Below are 22,129 nucleotides of genomic sequence, written 5' to 3'. Positions count from 1 at the left end.
AGCTTTGATGACGATCGTGTCCATTGACCACACCTGTCCAATCTCTTACCCCTTTAATCAGGGGATAGGGAGACTGTTGGATAGGTGAGCAGAGACAAGCCCAGACAGGCATGGCGAATGTACTGCCCAGACAGGTAGTCCATTCTTTATTCTGCTTAACCTATCATTCCGACATGCAGGATAAAACCTGCCGGTAACTTATCTCAACATAACACCGACATGTGAGAACCCAGCGTTATGGAAGAAACAACCAACCAACTACCGACGTAGTCTTGTCCAATTCCCCCCAACACAGCCTGAACCAGGGATTATAGTTTAATCCACATAAATAAATAACTTAACCCTAACCGTGTCATAATCAAACACTACCATAACCGTAATCTAACCTAATCATAAACTAACTACAACACAATTATAATCATATCATAACCTATCCCACACCGTAAACTAATCATTATAAATAAATAACTAAATAAATAACCTAATTTAAACCTAATCCTAACCCTAATCTATTTATAACCTAACTACAATACAATCACAACCAATATATAACCTATCTCAAACCACAAACTAATCAGCATAAATAAATAAATAAATAACCTAATTGTAACCTAATCCTAGCACTAACCTACTTATAACCTACCTACAATATAATCACAACCTAATCATAACCTATCCCAAACACTTAAACAAAAAACAAAAAATAGTAATAATATAATAATAAATAAATAAATAACACGTGAAATAAATGACATAATGATTATAATATTCTAATACATAGAATAAGTAAATAAAATACCTAATTATAACCTAGTTTCAACCCAGAAAAAAAAACGGACGATGATTCGCTGAAAAAGATAATTATGCAGGACAGAGAATCGGTCTTAAGAACATAATAAATGAATAAATCATCATTGTCATCATTATCGTCGTCATCATCGTCATTGTCATCATCGTCATAAACATCATCATCGTCATCATCATCGTCATCATCAGCGTCATCATGATCGTCATTGTCATCATCGTCATCATTGTCGTCATCATCATCGTCGTCATCATCATCATCGTCATCGTCATCATTGTCATCATCGTCATCATCATCATCGTCATCATCATCATCATCATCATCTTCATCATCATCATCATCGTCATCATCGTCATCATCATCATCATCGTCATTGTCGTCATCATCATCATCATCATCATCATCGTCATCATCATCATCGTCATCATCATCGTCATCGTAATCTCATCGTCATCATCATCATCATCATCATCGTCGTCATCACTATCATCATCATCATCGTCATGATCATTATCATCATCGTCATCATAGTGTGAGAGAGTATGATAGCGTGAGAGAGAGTATGATAGTGTGAGAGAGTATGATAGCGTGAGAGAGAGTATGATAGTGTGAGCGAGTATGATAGCGTGAGAGAGAGTATGATATTGTGAGAGAGTATGATAGTGTGAGAGAGAGTATGATATTGTGAGAGAGTATGATAGTGTGTGAGAGAGTATGATAGTGTGAGAGAGTATGAAAGTGTGAGAGAGAGTATGATAGTGTGAGCGAGTATGATAGCGTGAGAGAGAGTATGATATTGTGAGAGAGTATGATAGCGTGAGAGAGAGTATGATATTGTGAGAGAGTATGATAGTGTGTGAGAGAGTATGATAGTGTGAGAGAGTATGAAAGTGTGAGAGAGAGTATGATAGTGTGTGAGAGTATGATAGTGTGTGAGAGAGTATGATAGTGTGAGAGAGTTTGATAGTGTGTGAGAGAGTATGATAGTGTGAGAGAGTATGATAGTGTGAGAGAGTATGATATTGTGAGAGAGTATGATAGTGTGTGAGAGAGTATGATAGTGTGAGAGAGTATGATAGTGTGTGAGAGAGTATGATAGTGTGAGAGAGTATGAAAGTGTGAGAGAGAGTATGATAGTGTGTGAGAGAGTATGATAGTGTGAGAGAGTAGGATAGTGTGAGAGAGTTTGATAGTGTGTGAGAGAGTATGATAGTGTGAGAGAGTATGATATTGTGAGAGAGTATGATAGTGTGTGAGAGAGTATGATAGTGTGAGAGAGAGCATGACAGTGTGAGAGAGTTTGATAGTGTGTGAGAGAGTATGATAGTGTGAGAGAGAATAATGCTTATTAAGAAATGCCTATGAGAGAATAACAGAATAATGCTTCAGTCCTTATCCACGTGTGTGGATATCAGTGGGAGTTACAGATAACACGTAGAGACCCTTCTGCTGTTTTCATTCTAATAATGTACCAGAGACTCAGAAACCAAAATATATCAAAACTGATTAGAAGGTCTTTTGGATTTTTATTACAGTTCATTATATTCTACCCTGAAACTCCACTCCTGTCCAGGTGGTGGCGGTAAGGCGCCAGATAGCGGCGTCTCCAACCTCCAGAAAACACTGAAGAAGGAAAGGTTTCTCTCCTGAACATCTCCGTTGCCTGACAATAAACTCTTTTTATCTGAGATTGTGAGTTTATAATGAAATTTAAAAAGCGCGTTTCCGTGAGGATTTAAAACTCCTTTCTGCTTTAAACCCGGAGGTGAGTTTAACTGAAGCTGTGTGCGCTTTAGCCATTCTCCCTGTAAACACCAAGAGGCCAAAACATTAGGAACAATAATATTTCATTATAGCTTTAATGTGACAATGATTTGAACATTTGAGCACTTTTAGGCGCTGCTTTTCACTGTAAGAGTATTTTCAGATAAGGTGGGACAGTGATTTTAAGTTAATAAAACAATTAAATTGTTACAATTTTTTATTTAGAACAGTAAGACATTTAATAACATTTTACACGAAATGAACGATCAGAGTAAAGGTTAAAATGCAGAAGTATTTTGACTCGTTTCTATGTCAATAAAAAATATGTAATAATATATAATAGTTAATAATAAAAAGTGAGCGCTAAATCTTCCATCAGCTGAGTCGTTTGTTTACGGCTCACGGCTCTGCGCAGACGGACCGGCCCGTCCTCCCTTTATACACCTCCACTTCTTTTGCCATAATTAAATGATTAGTTTTATTTGTGTTGACTTATGGGTTTGGGCTCACTTTCTTTATTTTTCATATTAATTAATTAATGCCAATAAAATTTCACAAAATGTTCTCTTAGTCCCTGACCTAGTTAACTAGCCCGAGGATGTGTTTTTGATTCCAAAGCTCTTCTATTAGTCGCTAAATGCTGTGAGCGTAATAAACATAAACAATTGTACAGTAATCCATGCAGATTATATGATTTGAAGTTGTTCAGTTGAGGTTTTCATTAGTCAGTCTTCTTATGCATAAATTTACACACACTCAGGATAGGATTCAAACGTTTTTCCGAATGTACAGGATTTTCATGAATACCAAATTTCTTGCGAACACTAGGGCTTTGCACTGCGACCAATTTGGCGATTCGATTCAATATTGATTAATTATCAATATTTAAAATGTTAGTTTTGCAGACATCTATGTTTTAATATAAATGCTGGTACCGAAACCCTCCTACTTAGCTATATTTCTGAAATACACATTTACATTAACAATAGGGCCCACACAATTATCTTTAATTACTTTTTACTTTGAGTAACAAACATTGTAACAAGAAATCGTAAATATGTGCATACAGGGTAAACACAAAACTGCACATTACTGTAAATAATAATAAAAAAAACATTGTAAATGTGCAACAGTGAAATTCATTAACAACTTGAAACATGTTTAAGAAATAAAACCGTTTTCAAAATTCAAAACATGAAAGATGGTGACATTTTCAGGATGAGAGGTGAACTACAGATAATATTCACATCCTCTCAAGTAAAACGCGCATTAAGAATCGATTCAGGGATTTCCTGAGTCTATATCATTTAGTTAAATTGAAGATTGATTAAAATCAGAGAATCGATATTTTTTACAATGGTGACATGAATACATGGCCTTAGGGTTTCCCAGCAGAACATTGTCCAGAATATCACAGGAACTGACTGTTACTTACTGTCTAATATAGCACAGAGCTTTAACGTGTCGTTATTACTAGATAGTCAACATTATTCCCTTCATCTGTGAGTGGTTATAATGTTTTGGCTCATTAATACCTAATTTAATTTTAGGTATTAATATTGTAATAAATATACTTAAAGAAATATTATTTTATTATGCTTCACCATTTTTAAAAAAGTACAAATTATTTGGTTTTAACCAACATAACTGTACTGTTTTTATTAATGGACATGTAAATACTAATGCATTTTAAATGGGTTAATATGTTTTATATAGGTTAAATACATGGTACTGATAACGTTGGCACTAAATCTTGCTCCCCGTACACAGAGAGCTTTGATTTTTATTATGTAATGTGCATATAAATGATCGCCGTTTACAGACTGTTGCGTTTATGGTATGCATAAACAGTTCATTAGGATTAAATTAAATTAGTTAAGTAAATGATTTAATTCAGACTTTACATTTAAACACAGCCAGTGTTCCTGCATCTGATCAGACTGGAGACAATAACCTGGACCACTTCTGTTAAAGATGGAACATGATTGGACAAGCAGACAAGTCTCATTTTTACACTCTCATTCTCACTGTCACTTGTCTGATAAAAAATAATGTTAAGAATTACAGTCATGTATAAATGATATTTTTCTAGGTCAAGGAAGTTAAATAAAAGTTCAGCAGGAAACAGACTGCACTCTTCCAGGAAGTCTCCAGCTCTTGATCCTGCTCGATCACAGGTAAAGCTGAATGATGATGTGTGTGAGAAATTAATATCATGATGTTAAAGTGTGACCAGTCTTCTGTCGGTTACTGTCTGTCTTGCAAATCACTCATAACGTAATGATATTTAATCAGGACTGAAAAATCTAAAACTGTTTGATATTAGCGAACTAGAGTCTGTACGGATATAAAGAGATTTATAAACATTGTGGATGTTGTTTGCTGAATAAATGTTTTTGTTGTTTGATCTTTAGCTGTGTGAGGAGATGAAAACAGAGACTAAAGATGGAGGAACAGAAGGCAGTGTGAAGAAAGAGACACTGGAGCTGAGCATCAGTAACCATGGAAACAGCTTCCACATCATACCTGAAGTTGTCTCCATTAAAGAGGAAGAAGCTGATGTTAAAGACTTCCTCTGTAAGACATTAGGATACTTTAGAGTCCAGTCTGGAGCCCAGTAACTCTCTCACTGACTATTCTCCCTACGTATTATGTAGTGCACTAAGGTCCTGAAGGGAGTCACCTTAATTTCCCCTCTGGGGATTAATAAAGCACACCCCTACCTACCTACCTACCTACATGCATACCTAAATGGATACCTACATTTCTTTCTGCCTGCTCAGATTTTATTGTTGTTAATGTTTGCATCTTTTTTCTGTGTCATTTGACATTGCTGAGAAATCTGGAACATTTTGCTGGGTAAAATAGTTTAACATGTATGTGTAAATTGCACTTTTAAAAATAATTAACAATATAAAACTAATTAAAAACATTTGGGGCATCATTTCTCCCCATGCTTTTCTCTCTTTCCAGATTGTGAGGTTTGCAAATCCGTCTTCTTTAGTAAGTGTGAGGTCCATGGTCTGGCGCTGTTCATCGCTGATAGTCCTGTTCCCATGGGGGTCGCTGACCGAGCCAGACAAACTCTTCCTCCTGGGCTGGAGATTCAGAAGTCCGGTATTCCTGACGCAGGCCTGGGAGTGTTTAATAAGGGGGAGACTGTTCCAGTAGGTGCACATTACGGACCCTACCAGGGAGAGCTGGTAGACAGAGAGGAAGCCATGAACAGTGTCTACTCTTGGGTGGTAAGTTAATATTCATTTATAAACAAATAAATAAACATTTAATATTTGGATATTATTCAAAATTTTGGATAGAATTCACCACACTGGTGAAATTATGGGGATAATGTTACCTTCTACATTTTTCTACTCACTACTGGATAAATGTTCATTCAAATCAATTCCAGTTTCTTGTTGCCAGTGATATGTGGAGACACTTTAAACACGCTTTCATCTTCCTCAAACTTACTAGCACTTAAAACCTAGAGAACATTTTACTGACTGATTTGCTTAAATGAACTGCCGGAATCTGAATGTGTGGACTTGATGTGAGGACTGTTGCCTAAAAGATTTTTTTTTTTAATTTAAGAAATGTAGTTATTATTAGCTTTACACTAAAAAGGCAGTTCCACCTCTTTGCTGCGGTAAATGGGCTAGATTAACCTTACTAAACACAGCCAGAATTGTGGTAATGTTCTTCTTCATGCACATGTGCATAAAGTCATGGGAAAAAGGAAGCACACTCTCCTTCAATTCTATGTTTTTATTTATCAGGGCCTAAATAACCATTGTTTGGTCCTCATCAACTTCTGTAAACAAATAACACTTAAGATGATTCAGAACGCAGCAGCACGTCTCGTCTTCAACCAGCCCAAAAGGACCCATGTCACACCCCTCTTCATCTCCCTCCACTGGCTTCCTGTACCTGCCCGTATCAAATTCAAGGCCTTGATGCTCACCAAGACCTTGTCTAGAATAGCACCTCCTACCTCAACTCTCTCCTGAAGGCTTACTTCCCCTCACGCAATCTGCGATCAATTAATGACCGACGCTTAGTAGTGCCTACTCAGCGTGGCTCAAGATCCCTTTCCAGAACCTTCACACTAACTGGCCCTCAGTGGTGGAATGAACTTCCAACCTCAATCCGGAATCTGTCACTGTCTTCAAAAAACAGCTCAAGACCCACCTCTTCCCTGAACACCCAGCTAACCCCTAAAACGCCAACCCCACATTATCCTTTTAAATAAAAAAGAAAAGAAAAGAAAAAAATTACTCTGGCACTTACACCTCTTCTCTGCACACTCAATTAAAAGATCTTGTATGGTAGCACTACTTGTATTGTTCTCCGCTTGATATATCGCTTTGCTTGTATAGTGTCTCACAAAAGTGAGTACACCCCTCACATTTTTGTAAATATTTGATTATATCTTTTCATGTGACAACACTGAAGATATGACACTTTGCTACAGTGTAAAGTAGTGAGTGTACAGCTTGTATAACAGTGTAAATTTGCTGTCCCCTCAAAATAACTCAACACACAGCCATTAATGTCTAAACTGCTGGCAACAAAAGTGAGTACACCCCTAAGTGAAAATGTCCAAATTGGGCCCAATTAGCCATTTTCCCTCCCCGGTGTCATGTGACTTGTTAGTGTTACAAGGTCTCAAGTGTGAATGGGGAGCAGGTGTGTTAAATTTGGTGTCATCGCTCTCACACTCCCTCATACTGGTCACTGGAAGTTCAACATGGCACCTCATGGCAAAGAACTCTCTGAGGATCTGAAAAAAAGAATTGTTTCTCTACATAAAGATGGCCGAGGCTATAAGAAGATGGCAAAGACCCTGACACTGAGTTGCAGCACGGTGGCCAAGACCATACAGGACAGGTTCCACTCAGAACAGGCCTCGCCATGGTCGACCAAATTCAATTCAATTCAATTCAATTTTATTTGTATAGCGCTTTTTACAATAGACATTGTCTCAAAGCAGCTTTACAGAAATATCAACATGGTATACAGATATTAAAGGTGCGAATTTATCCCAACTGAGCAAGCCACTGAGTGGCGACGGTGGCAAGGAAAAACTCCCTAAGATGTTTTAAGAGGAAGAAACCTTGAGACCAAAGAAGTTGAGTGCCTGTGCTCAGCGTCATATCCAGAGGTTGTCTTTGGGAAATAGACGTATGAATGCTACCAGCATTGCTGCACAGGTTGAAGGGGTGGGGGTCAGCCTGTCAGTGCTCAGACCATACACCGCACACTGCAACAAATTGGTCTGCATGGCTGTTGTCCCAGAAGGAAGCCTCTTTTAAAGATGATGCACAAGAAAGCCCGCAAACAGATTGCTGAAGACAAGCAGACTAAGGACATGGATTACTGTCCTGTGGTCTGATGAGACCAAGATAAACTTATTTGGTTCAGATGGTGTCAAGCGTGTGTGGTGGCAACCAGGTGAGGAGTACAAAGACAAGTGTGTCTTGCCTACAGTGAAGCATGGTGGTGAGAGTGTCATGGTCTGGGGCTGCATGTGTGCTGCCGGCACTGGGGAGCTACAGTTCATTGAGGGAACCATGAATGCCAACATGTACTGTGACATACTGAAGCAGAGACTGGGCCGTAGGGCAGTATTCCAGCATGATAATGACCCCAAACACACCTCCAAGATGACCACTGCCTTGTTAAAGAAGCTGAGGGTGAAAGTGATGGACTGGCCAAGCATATCTCCAGACCTAATCCCTATTGAGCATCTTTGGGGCATCCTCAAACGGAAGGTGGAGGAGCACAAGGTCTCTAACATCCACCAGCTCTGTGATATCATGGAGGAGTGGAAGAGGACTCCAGTGGCAACCTGTGAAGCTCTGATGAACTCCATGCCCAAGAGGGTTAAGGCAGTGCTGGAAAATAATGGTGGCCACACAAAATATTGACACTTTGGGCCCAATTTGGACATTTTCACTTAGGGGTGTACTCACTTTTGTTGCCAGCGGTTTAGACATTAATGGCTGTGTTCAGTTATTTTGAGGGGACAGCAAATTTACACTGTTATACAAGCTGTACACTCACTACTTTACATTGTAGCAAAGTGTCATTTCTTCAGTGTTGTCACATGAAAAGATATAATCAAGTATTTACAAAAATGTGAGGGGTGTACTCACTTTTGTGAGATACTGTATATTCTCATTTGTAAGTCGCTTTGGATAAAAGTGTCTGCTAAATTAATAAATGTAATGTAATGTAAAATAACCTCAGGTGACAAAACACGAAGCAGTATAAATTTCCAATGTGTAATCTTTTTTTCCTCAAAAAAAGAAACCACCATTCAAAAACCTGTTGGGAAAAAAAGTAAATACACCCTTCTTACTTCCACAATCATTAGGAGAGTAATTAGCAGCCAGGTGTTCCTAATGACATACACAAGATTAGTTAATTATTAAAAAGTGTGACTACTTTTATGCCATCTCCAAACAAATTGAATTCACCATTCACCGTTCTACACTGAGAAGGATTGTGTCCAAATGGAGAACCTTCAAGACAGTTGTAAGTCTGAATGGCCATCTCGGCAAATTCAGTCCAAAGTCAGATCGTATGTTGTTCAGAAATATAAAGAAAAACCCAAGACCTACATCATGTGACCTTCAGGCCTCTGAAGCACATGTGAATGTTTATATTCATAACAGTACAATCAGAAATAGACTGAAGACATATGGTAGGGTGGCTAGGAAAAGGCCCCCTCTTTCTAAAAACGAATATGGCAGCATGAATTAGGTTTGCAAAATTGCCTCTGAACAATCCACAAAAGTTCTGGAACGATATACTTCTAACTGATGAGACCAAGGTGTAGATGTTTGGTTATCATGCACAGCACCATGTTTGGCAAAAACCAAACGTAGCGTATCAACAGAAACACCCCATAGCATGGTGGTGGAGGGATGATGATGATTTGGACTTGTTTTGCAGCCACAGGTCCTGGGAAACTTTCAGTCACTGAGACAACAAGGATCTCCACTTTATACCAGAATGTTCTTGAGACAAATGAGACGTCATCTGTCCAGTAGTTTCAGTTGGGCTGAAATTGGTTCATGCAACTTGAAATCAGCAAATCGACATCTGAATGGTGAAAGAAGAAAAAAAAAAAATCAATGTGTTGGAATGGCCAAGTCTGAGTCCAGACCTGAGCCCCATTTAGATGCTGCAGCAGGGATCTTAAGAGAGCTGTGTATAAACTAATGCCCTCGAACATCAATGAACTGAGTGTTGTAAATAAGAGTGGGTTAAAATTTCTCCAAAACAATGTGAGAGACTGAAACGTGTTTACTTCATTATTGTTGCTAAACGTGGTCCTACACGTTACTGAATTATAAGGTGTATTTATTTTTTCCCACCTGGATTCTGAATGTTGGTTCATTTTTTGGAGAAAAAATTAATGCATATTTAAATGTGTTTTTTTTTTGCCACCTGAGGTTATTTATTTTGTTTTTTAGAAGTGGGTGAGGACCACACAATTGTTATTTAGGCCCTGAGAAATAAAAAAAAAAAATAGAATTGAAGGTGAGTGTATTTTCTTTTTCCCCTGACTGTATGTTGATAAATACACAGGGAGCTGACTATGACAAAATGTTGACTTAGGCACTCCTTTAAAGTTTGGCATCACCAGAGTGCCATGAGCTTGGAAAGGGCATCATAACTTTCTGACAACTGTTGAGAGCTTTAAAAGGAAGGTCAGCCAGTACCTTTGCAGGTGGTTGGGTCATCCAGATGAGAACAGACTGATACTGACCCCCAGTAGTGTTCGTGTGGAGTTTATGTCACCCAAGAAAGGTGCTACAATCCAGCAACCTCTAATCAGCAGTCTCTCATCACATAAATTTGCTACCCAGATACCTCATACTCCTGCAGTATTTCTCACAATAAATGTTGAGTCACATGATTGTAGGCCTCAAAATTCACAAAACATATACAAAATTGTATTAGCGTACTCCCCTGACTCTTCATAAAATTGTACACGAGTAAAGAACTGGTCCCATGGCCTGGGTGGAACCAGCATTGTTTCTCCTGAATTTTAAGTTCACTTATCAGACTTGAGTCTCCTCTCCAGACCTGCCATAGTCTTTAGTCTTTTTAATTACCTTATAATTGTAACACACCATTAGGTAACCTTTTAAAAAAAAAAAGGTACCACTGTTTCTTTCAGTTTGCTAGTCTAAAGGCACTGCCCCACATATCTCCAACTGCAGCCCTGTCCAGTGTACATTTAACAGCTCTCACCAGATCTCATCCATCCTTATAGCCTCGCCACTTTGAAGATTTCCAACCACCAAAGTAATTTCAGCCCTGGAAGTGGACTCCAAAACTGCCTCCCGAAGGCGGGGAATGCCCACTGGGTTATGGAGTTTCTCAAAGATCCTTCCTTTGTTTCCTTAAAACAATATCCCCAGTGGAGGTCACCCCTTCTTGCTTAGCAAAGATTATGCATGATCTTGTCTCCCCCTCCTGTGGTGCTGAATGGTTTACCATGGTTTTCATTTTTGGGGCCACAATTTATTTTTTTTTTTGCATGGCCTCTCCAAACTCCTCCCATGCCTCATCTTTTGCTTTTGTAGCTGCTTCTGTTGCAAACACTTTCTGCAGCCAGTGAATATCTAAATGTAAAGACCTTCATGGTGGTGCCCCTAGAACTGAGCAAAATAAAGTTTAGTGCAAAGCTGTGATACTCACTGCTAGCACAGTATACAGTTACCTCATGATTAAACATAAAGAGAAATTAAAGACACCAGCCAGACTGGAATAATATATTTCACAAGCACCACACAGCTGGAAAATTCGTCAGAGACTTTTCGAGGCCACAAACATTAAAAACTTTGTTAGAAGAGGATATTGATCATATAATCATATGCTCATGTGCTGATGGATAAAATGTAAACGTGGCTTTTTTTTGCAGATATACACGAGTCGGCAGTGTGAAAAATACATAGATGCTAAGAGAGAGGTGCATGCTAACTGGATGAGGTGAGGAATACACTGCTTGTTGGGTCTTTATTTAGTCTTTAATTTTACAATTTCTAATTTGTTGGAAGATTGTTTACCTTTTTCTCACAGTCTGCATCTCTGACATATTGCTAGGTGATTTTCATGATTAATTCAAATTAATGTTCGTGATTTTCAGAATGTTCAAATTGCAAGTTTGTTTTATATATATATATATATATTTAAAATTATATATTACAACATCTGTAAATGCTACTTAAAAGTTTAAACCAATACAAAGGAAAAACACAGCCTGTTTTAACCTGATAAAGGCCTCCTACAGCCTGAGCGTCTCCCAAACACTGTGTGCTAAAAAAAATAGGGATGCACCGAAATGAAAATTCTTGGCCGAAGCCGAATTTAATGAAAAACTTGGCCGAACACGTTTTTTCCATTTATTTTGCCATTTTTTTTCACCATTGCATAAATTACATAGTCAAAATGTGCTTTTTAGTATTTTGTCTTGCTTTTCAAAGAAAAAATCAATGACAAAAACTACAATTTTTAAATATTTATTTAACACTGAATTTTTTTTTCATTCCAGCAGGCATAGGCTACCAACAAGGCACAATATAACTTTAAATAAATAAATTAGTAAAATAAAAATATTTTTATGTGATCATCTTTGAGCCCCCCTTGAATAGCCTATGTTAGGCCTATAACTGACTACTGAAAGAATGTAACACTCTGTAGCCTACAACAAAAATGTGCATTGACAAGAGTGCAAAAAAGTGGGTGGACCCACAACAAATGAATAATTGTTCTAGACATATGCCTACTTCTTTAACGGCCATTCTTACATCTTTCTCTGACACTTCCACGCTGCTGACATGTTTGCTGCAATTAAAGCTTCGCGCGTCTCACTCTGGTTGCTAGGCTATTTGGTTGCATCATCAAACACGTCATTGTTTGGTCAAATTTATTAAGCCTTTTCACTTATTTGGCCAAACACCTAAAGTGCTTTTTTTGCTATTTTCGGCCGGATAATTTCGGTTGCCGAACATTCGGTGCATCCCTAAAAATAAATAAATAAATAAATAAACGGCAAGATAAACAGGCAGCACTTTGCTGACGACTGAGCTCATCGCATAGGTGCAAACGCAGGTAATGCGACGCCACTAGCTTTAGCAGAATACCCAGAGACATGACAATACATGTCAATGAAAATGAAAACTGAATGTCTTCAGTTTACTGTTTGTCAGCGCTACCTTTGATGCACAACATGACCTCAGTCACCATCAGACGAAGATGTAATCGTTGAGTGACAGAAAAAAGTGTGTGACCCAAGTCCTCTAAGGCAGGGGTGCATTTTATATTAAGTGCAATGAAGAAGACTGTAACCTGTAAACTTTACAAAGTGGAGCTTGCGTAGCTTTGCAAGATAAACAGGCACACATCAGTGATGCTCGAGCAGAAATTTATGTTTATATCCAAAATGCTACCCGGTCTGCAAGGGGTTGGAGAAACTGGTGTGAGTTGGGTTAGGGTTAGGGTTAACACTAACCTTAAGTCATTATATTCTTATTGTCATTAAATGCTGTATTTGCGCACTTGCAGTGTCATTCCTGTCATTTATTATAACTGGAGCGATTTGTAAGGGTGGACTGGGTCTCAACCCATCGCAGGGCACAATCACACAAACATTCACACACTGTGGACAATTTAGAGATGCCAGTCAGACTACAACACATGCCTTTGGACTATGTGAGGAAACCGGAGTACCCAGAGGAAACCTTTGAAGCATGGGGAGAACATGCAAACTCCACACACACAAACATAGGGTGGAGGCAGGATTTGAACCCCTAACCCTGAAGGTGCGAGGCAAACCTGCTACCCACTAAGCTACTGTGCCCCCCCCACCGTTTTTGCAAAAAAAATCCTTTATTTAATAGAAGCATTGTTTGCACTATTTGCTATAGATGCTGCTGTTACTATTTTTGATCATTTACATTTTCCAAAGTCCACCCTAATAAATAAAAAACTATAAATAAGTTGCTGATTTTTTAAATTGCATTATGTAAGAACAATATGGGTTTTTTTTTCTTTGTTTCCCTTTCTGCCATTTTACCTCAAACTCTCAGGTATGTGAATTGTGCTCATAGTGATGGCGAGCAAAATCTTGTGGCGTTTCAGTATCGAGGAGGGATTCTGTACCGTTGCTGTCGACCCATTAATCCAGGACAAGAGCTCTTGGTGTGGTATGAAGAGAAATATGCCAGTGATGTAGGCCCTACATTTGCCCAGCTCTGGAATATAAAGTGCTCTCTCAGTGGTAAGGTTCATACATAGTGATTCTGCAATATTTATTTTGTCTTAAAACTAATTTTATGATTAAAATCTTCAGTAAAGCTAAAATCTCAATTGTGTTAAATTCTTTCTTGAACTGAGTTGAGTTCAAGGATGCTGTGTGCTTCGAGGTTTTCCTCAACAGGAACACAGAATTACCAAACAAGAATTAATTTGATACATTTCTGTAAAGCTGCTTTTCGACAATGTCCATTGTTAAAAGCACTATACAAATAAAACTGAATTGAATTGAATTTCTTTTTTCATTCGTATTGACTGCTAGAGGTGATGCAAAGCACACTGGATGCTTCTATGCCTATTTAAGAGGTCAGAACTTTACACTGATGTGTAAAGTAATACAATACCCTCCTAACACAGCTTCTTTTTGGTTTTATTATTTACACTAAGGGTTAACACAATACCACTATCTGTATCTGTTTAGCGCTATATTTGCATTCATGTTTATACTACTGTTCCCTGGAAACACTGAAATAATAGAAAAATAAGTCATTTTTCATTCACAATACATTACAACAAATGGCAATTTGAACATAACCAGAGGCTATTGGACCTTTCTGGCAAACTTCTAATTGTCTTCTAATTTACGTGACTAAGTAAGCAAATTCTGTTTCGAAACACCAATGGCTTTCCCAAATCAGGAAAATGTTTATAATGTACATCAGTAGCCATGTAATAAAGCAATAAGACATTAGATGGCATGATGCAAGGTGATAGTGATAATCTGCCATCACGATTTGTGCCCCTGGACTGTGGACCACCTTGAATTCGATTGGCTAGAATGGATCTAGGGTTAGAGTGATCTGTGTATTGGCGTACTTCATGCAGTGGAGCCATTGGAGCGGGGTGTGATTGGGACAAAGGGTAAAGGGGTGCCCAAGTTGGTAGTACCAGAGTTTGAGGACTCGATGGCCAGACATTCCAGAGCTCCTTCCCCTCCACTACCTGGAAGAAAACGGCCCCCAGCTCTCTGTCTGATGCGTCAGTCTGTAAAACAAAATGTAGCGAAATGTCAGGAGGATGCAACATTAGGCCCCCACATGGTTTCACTGGACCAGAACAGGCACTCCCTTTTTAGTGAGGTCAGTCAGCATTTACATTTATGGTATTTGGCAGATGCCCGTATCCAGAACGACTTACATTTTCTCATTTATACAGCAGAGTATTTAAGGGATAAGGGCTTTGCTCATAGGCCAGCAGTGGCAGCTTGGTGGTGCTTCAATTTGAACTTACAACCTTCCAATCAGTAGTGCAACATCTTAATCACTGAGCTACCACCAGCAGACTGGTGATGACTGAAAAATTAGGCACAAACCTGCGATATAACCCCAGGAACTGCCTCACCCCCTTTTTGGTCTTTGGCCGCAACACAAAAAAGTTGGGACGGGGCAACAAAAGGCTGTAAAAGTAAGTGTTAGTAAAAAGAAACATCTGGTGGTTAATTGGGAACAAGTCAGTAAGATGATTGGGTATAAGCAGAGGGTCTTAGACAGGCACAGTCTTTCAGAAGTAAAGATGGGAAGAGGTTCATCAATCTGCAAAAATTTACATCTTCAATTTGATGAACAATTTCAGAATAATGTTCCTCAACGTAAAATTGCAAAGACTATGAATATCTCATCATCCACAGTACATAATATAATCAAAAGATTCCAAGAATCTGGAGAAATCTGTGTTCAAGGGACAAGGGTGAAAAAGTTGGGACCCCCATCCCAAATATTTTGAGACGTGTTGCAACCAAGAAATTACCTTTTTTTCTTCATAAAATGGTACATTTACTCAGTTTAAACATTTGATATGTTCTCTATGTTCTAATGTGAATAACATATTGGTTTATGAGAACTGTTACGTAACTGACTCTAAATGGACTCGAACAGGAAGCAAGTGCAGATGAAAGTCTTTATTTACAATTAAAGTCATTGTACCAGAAAACGGGAAACAAGGTCTAAACATAAAACGTACCGAGGGATGAAACATGAAGCTAGAGCATGGCATGGAAACACTACCGCTTAGCACAATTACACATTTACACATCTAACTAGAACTGAGGTGTGAAACATAAAACGAGAGCAGGGCATGGAAACACTACTGCGTGGCACCATTACACAATTAACTCCTTTAAACCTTTAATACTGCGCGAAGTGCGCAGCAACGCGAGGGGTTTAAATAACTAATGTCATTTTCCTTAAACGCTGACAGCTGGTAACAATTGAGACGTGCCTCGCATATCCACCAATAACTAAACAAGGCGGAGACAAAACAGAAACAAACGCACATGTCCATTGTAAACAAAGTGTCCATGGTTCCTATGTAACTCGTGAGCAAGTGCTCGTTCTGGTTCGTGCACGCACGCGCCCTCCCACTCTCCGTGCACATGGCCGCCACAGCGCCATCTGCCGATGAGATTGTGACAACTGCCAATTATTGCATTCTGTTTTTATTTACATTTTACACAGTGTCCCAACTTTTTATTTTTTTTGGGGGTTGTAATATTTTTTACTTTGAATTCTACAGAAGTAACTGAAGCTCTGTTGCAAATCTTCTCCTGCTCCTTGTGCTCGCTTTCCTCTCAAATCTCAAATTTATCTTGAGAAACACATCAGAAGATGCCACTAGGAGTAATATAAGACTGCAGAAGAAGGAGAAATTATATATGAGGTTCAGATGCCCACAAAAGGCTCCAATAGTCAGGAGATATCATCTGACACTATCAGTTCAGACACTTCTCCCAGCAAAATGCAGAAATAAATTCAGCACTGTGGAAAGAGTTTTAATCGAAAGGATGATCTCCAACAACAGGGTGGCTGTGGCTCAGGTGGTAGAGCAGGTTATCCACTAATCATTGGGTTGGCTGTTCAATTCCCGGCCCAAATGACTCCACATGCTGAGGTGTGACACAGTCAACCACAAGACTCTCTTGTCCACCCATCTGCTCCCTGCAGGCTCTCCACTGGTGTCACACAAGGCTCATTACTTGGTCGTCTTCTGTTCTCACTCTATACTCAATCTCTTGGTGAGGTCATATCTTCACATGGGTTCTCATACCACTGCTATGCGGATGACACTCAACTCATCCTCTTCTTCCCTCCCTCAGATACTCTTGTTTCTGCTTAGATCTCATCATGGATGGCAGCTCATCAGATAAAACTTGTGATCACCATATCAGGATCTTGTGATCTCCCTGGACAACTCTTTGATCCCACCTTCAGTTACTGCACGCAACCTTGGGGTAACCATGGACAATCAACTGTCCTTTTCCTCTCACATCGCTAATCTGACACGCTCATGTCAATTTCTCCTTTACAACATCAGGACATTCATCCATTTACTCAGACTCACACAAGTCACTCAGGTGCTGGTTCAGTGTCTTGTCATTTCGAGACTGGACTACTGCACCTCACTCCTGGCAAGTCTTCCTGTGAGTGCCATTCAACCTCTGCAATTGATCCAGAATGTAGCTGTTTGACTTGTTTTCAACCTTCCCAAGTTCTCCCACACTACCACATTACTTCACTTCCTCCACTGGCTTCCTGTAGCTGCCAGATCAGATTTAAAACTCTAATACTTGCCTACAAAACCAAAAATGGATGAGCACCCATTTACCTCAAATCACTTATCACAACCCACACTCCACCACACACCCTCCAAACCTCTATCACCGCTAGACTGGTCCCACCATCGATCAGGGTACAAGGAAGGCATGCATCAAGACTCTTCTCTGTTCTGGTGCCTAGGTGGTGGAGTGAATTTCCCCTAGATGTCCGAACAGCTGAGTCACTGGCGGTCTTCAAACAATGTCTGAAGATCTACCTCTTCCTAAAGTACTTAAATTAGTACTTTTCATTTAAAAAAATTCTTACTATATTACCTCCCAATAGAGTTTTAAGACTCATGATATTCTTAGTCCATGACCTAGTGAACCAGTATCAGGGTTTATTTATTAATAGAGACTTCAAAGCACTTCTGTAAGTCGCTCTGGATAAGGGAGTCTGTGAAATGCAATAAATGAATGTAAGTGTCCTTGAGCAAGACACTGAACACCAAGTTGCTCCCAGTGGCAAGCTAGTGCCTTGCATGGTAGCTCTGGTCCCATTGGTGTGTGAGTGTGTGTGTGTGAATGGGTGAATGTGAAACAGTGTAAAGCGCTTTGTGGAACTGTTAATGTTTAAAAGTGCTATATAAGTGCAGACCATTCACCATTTACCATTCACGCAGGAGAGAAGCTGCATCACTGCTCAGAGTGTGGAAAGAGTTTTACTGATCAGATTAAACTCCAACAACACCAGCGCGTTCACACAGGAGAGAAACCGTATCACTGCTCAGAGTGTGGAAAGTGTTTTACTGATCAGATTAATCTCCAACAACACCAGCGCGTTCACACAGGAGAGAAGCTGCATCACTGCGCAGAGTGTGGAAAGAGTTTCTCTAAACAGAGTCATTTCCAGCGACACCAGCGCGTTCACACAGGAGAGAAACCATATCCCTGCTCACAGTGCGGAAAGAGTTTTACTAATCAGAGTTCCGTACAGCGACACCAGCGCGTTCACACAGGAGAGAAACCATATCACTGTACACAGTGCGGAAAGAGTTTCTCTCAACAGAGTCATTTCCAGCGACACCAGCGCATTCATACAGGAGAGAAACCGTATCCATGCTCACAGTGTGGAAAGAGTTTCTCCCAACAGAGTCATTTCCAGCAACACCAGCGCGTTCACACAGGAGAGAAACCTTATCACTGCACACAGTGTGGAAAGAGTTTTACTCAGCAGGATAATCTTCAACTACACCAGCGCATTCACACAGGAGAAAAGCCGTATCACTGCTCACAGTGTGGAAAAAGGTTTAGTCATCAGAGTAATCTTCAACGACACCAGCGTATTCACACAGGAGAGAGGCCACATCACTGCTCGCACTGTGGGAAGAGTTTTATTCAAAAAAATGAACTTCAATTACACCAGCGCATCCATACAGGAGAGAAACCGTATCACTGCTCGGAGTGTGGGAAGAGTTTCTCTCACAAAGATTATCTCAAACAACACCATCACATTCACACAGGAAGGAAGCCGTATGTGTGCTCACTGTGTGGAAAGAGTTTTATTCAGAAGGGTGCGCTTCAACGACACCAGCATATACACACAGGAGAGAAGCCGTATCACTGTTCACAGTGAAGGAGTTTTATTGACCGCAGTAATTTCCGAAGACATCAGGGCATTCACACAGGAAAGAAGCCTGCTTAAAATATCACTGCTCACAGGACCAGGCTCGTGTGATATAACAATTTAATCTACACAATATCATTCTTCCCTCATACGGTGCATCTGGAAAGTATTCACAGCGTTTCACTTTTCACACATTTTGTTATGTTACAGCCTTATTCCAAAATGGATTAAATTAATTATTTAACCTGCCCAAAAATAGGTGTGCCAAGCATGTAGCATCATTCCCAAAAAGACTTGAGGCAATAATTGGTGCAAAAAGGTGCTTCAACAAAGTATTGAGCAAAGGCTCTGAATACTTATGTAAATGTGCTTTTTTTTTGTTTTTTATTTTTAATAAATTTGCAAAGACTTCAAACAAACTTCTTTCATGTTTTCATTATGGGGTATTGTTTGTAGAATTTTGAGTAAAATAATGAATTTAATCCATTTTGGAATAACGCTGAAACAAAACAAAATGTGGGAAAAGTGAAGTGCTGTGAATACTTTCCAGATGCACTGTATCTAGTGGTGTTTATTCTGATTATACTGTATTACCATACCTCCCAACCTTTATGGTTCAGAAATGTGAAATGTATTAAAAAAAATAAAAAAACAAAACAGCACTTTCAATTTTGGCAGAAAGAAACAAAGGCATATAAGACACATAAGACATGTTTGATCTAAACATAAAGATAATTTAAATTAATGTTAACGTTGATAATTAGAATACTTTTTTTGCTCATTTACACTTCATCATCACTCACACTGGGCCTCATTTATCAGGCTGGATAAGAATAGATTAATTCACAATTTGTGTATAGGAGCATGTACATAATTTGGTATTCATGAAAAACCTGAAAGTTCTGCAAAATGTTTGTATCCTACTTGTGTGTTTGTGTAAATATATGCATAAAAGACAAATTAATGTAAACATAATTTGTTCAAATCTAATTTGCTATGAGTTACTGTGATTTTATAAATGCCTTGCACTGTCTCAGTGCATATTTTTTTATATTTACCCACATCAACTGAATTAACATTTTGTGAAGCTTAGTCATTTCACCTGCTTCTCCTTCAGGGTCATAGGGAACCTAGAGCCTATCCCAGGGAGCATGGGACACATTCACACGCCCATTTTGGGCATGCCAATCAACCTACCATGCATGTCTTTGGACTGGGGGAGGAAACCCCCGCAGCATGGGGAGAACATGCAAACTCCACACACACAGGGTAGGGGTGGGAATTGAACCCCTAACCCTGGTAGTGAAAGGCAAATGTGCTAACCACTAAGCCACTGCGCCCTTTCAGAGTGCTAATTTGCCACTGTTCACTGCTCTTACCCAACATATGTACATGTTCTTGTGGCTAGTATATATTTATAAGTGTCTTGGGAAATTTGCCACATTTGGGTGACACTAGATATTGTTTTTTGCTGGTAAAACCTGAAAGCATTCATTATGTGTTTTGAAAGTGACTCGTAATGTAATGTGTTCCTTTCTTTACTAACATACATCTTCCTGTAACAATTTTTTTTTGGTGAAAAACTAATGTTTGGAAAACTTTTCTTACTGACTTAATGCACACAGTAATCATCTAAGCCAAAATTTGTACTTAGAAACAAATAAGACAAGTTATTCAATAAAGAAGAACGACAGATATATAAAAGAAGGATGAGCTGTAATTGACCTAGAGTGCATCCGGAAAGTATTCACAGCGCTTCACTTTTTCCACATTTTGTAATGTTACAGCTTTATTCCAAAATGGATTAAATTGATTATTTTCCTCAAAATTCTACAAACAATAACCCATAATGACAACGTGAAATAAGTTTGGTTGAAATCTTTGCAAATTTATTAAAAAAAAAAAAAAAAAAAGCACATGTATATACGTATTCACAGCCTTTGCTCAATACTTTGTTGAAGCACCTTTGGCACCAATTACAGCCTCCAGTCTTTTTGAGTATGATGCTACAAGCTTGGCACACCTATTTTTGGGCAGTTTCTCCTATTCTTCTTTGCAGGACCTCTCAAGCTCCATCAGGTTGGATGGGGAACGTCGGTGCACAGCCATTTTCATTGTTCATCGGGTTTCAAGTCTGGGCTTTGGCTGGGCCACTCAAGGACATTCACAAAGTTGTCCTGTAGCCACTCCTTTGTTATCTTGACTGTGTGCTTATGGTCATTATCCTGTTGAAAGACCAACCTTCGCCCTAGTCTGAGGTCCAAAGCGCTCTGGAACTGGTTTTCATCAAGGATGTCTCTGTACATTGCTGCATTCATCTTTCCCTCAATCCTGACTAGTCTCCCAGTTCCTGCCGCTGAAAAACATCCCCACAGCATGATGCTGCCACCACCATGCTTCACTGTAGGGATGGTATTGGGCAGGTGATGAGTGGTACCTGGTTTCCTCCAGACATGACGCTTGCCATTCAGGCCAAAGAGTTCAATCTTTGTTTCATCAGACCAGAGAATTTTGTTTGTCATTGTCTGAGAGTCCTTCAGGTGCCTTTTGGCAAACTCCAGGCAGGCTGTGGCTTCTGTCTGGCCACTCTACCATACAGGCCTGATTGGTGGAGTGCTGCAGAGATGGGTGTTCTTCTGGAAATTTCTCCTCTCTCCACAGAGACACGCTGGAGCTCTGTCAGAGTGACCATCGGGTTTTTGGTCACCTCCCTGACTAAGGCCCTTCTCCTCCGATTGCACAGTTTGGCCGGGCGGCCAGCTCTAGGAAGAGTGCTGGTGGTTCCAAACTTCTTCCATTTACGGATGATAGAGGCCACTGTGCTCGTTGGGACCGTCAATGCTGCAGAAATATTTCTGTACCCTTCCCCAGATCTGTGCCTCAATACAATACTGTCTCTGAGGTCTACAGACAATTCCTTGGACTTTTTGGCTTGGTTTGTGCTCTGACATGTATTGTTAACTGTGGGACCTTATATAGACAGGTTTGTGCCTTTCCAAAACATGTCCAATCAACTGAATTTACCATAGGTAAATTGAAACGACATATGTGAATACATATGCACATGTGCTTT

The 22,129-nt window shown here is 39.4% G+C and overlaps 1 protein-coding gene across 1 annotated transcript; it reads left to right on the top strand.

The window, feature by feature from the left end:
• Positions 1-2,117: 2,117 nt before the first annotated feature.
• LOC128606164 (gastrula zinc finger protein XlCGF26.1-like) lies at positions 2,118-21,715 on the top strand. Its single transcript, XM_053622219.1, has 7 exons — positions 2,118-2,570; positions 4,662-4,746; positions 4,984-5,146; positions 5,543-5,814; positions 11,508-11,575; positions 13,675-13,865; positions 18,113-21,715. The coding sequence occupies exons 3-7, from the start codon at positions 4,996-4,998 to the stop codon at positions 19,063-19,065; spliced, it is 1,635 nt and encodes a 544-aa protein (XP_053478194.1). The 5' UTR covers positions 2,118-2,570; positions 4,662-4,746; positions 4,984-4,995; the 3' UTR covers positions 19,066-21,715.
• Positions 21,716-22,129: the final 414 nt, after the last annotated feature.

The sequence above is a fragment of the Ictalurus furcatus genome, chromosome 3 (genome assembly GCF_023375685.1).
Source record: "Ictalurus furcatus strain D&B chromosome 3, Billie_1.0, whole genome shotgun sequence".
In the NCBI taxonomy this organism is placed as follows: domain Eukaryota; kingdom Metazoa; phylum Chordata; class Actinopteri; order Siluriformes; family Ictaluridae; genus Ictalurus; species Ictalurus furcatus.
The sequence above is the reverse complement of the archived record's forward strand: the minus strand, read 5'-3'. Positions and strand labels throughout refer to the sequence as shown.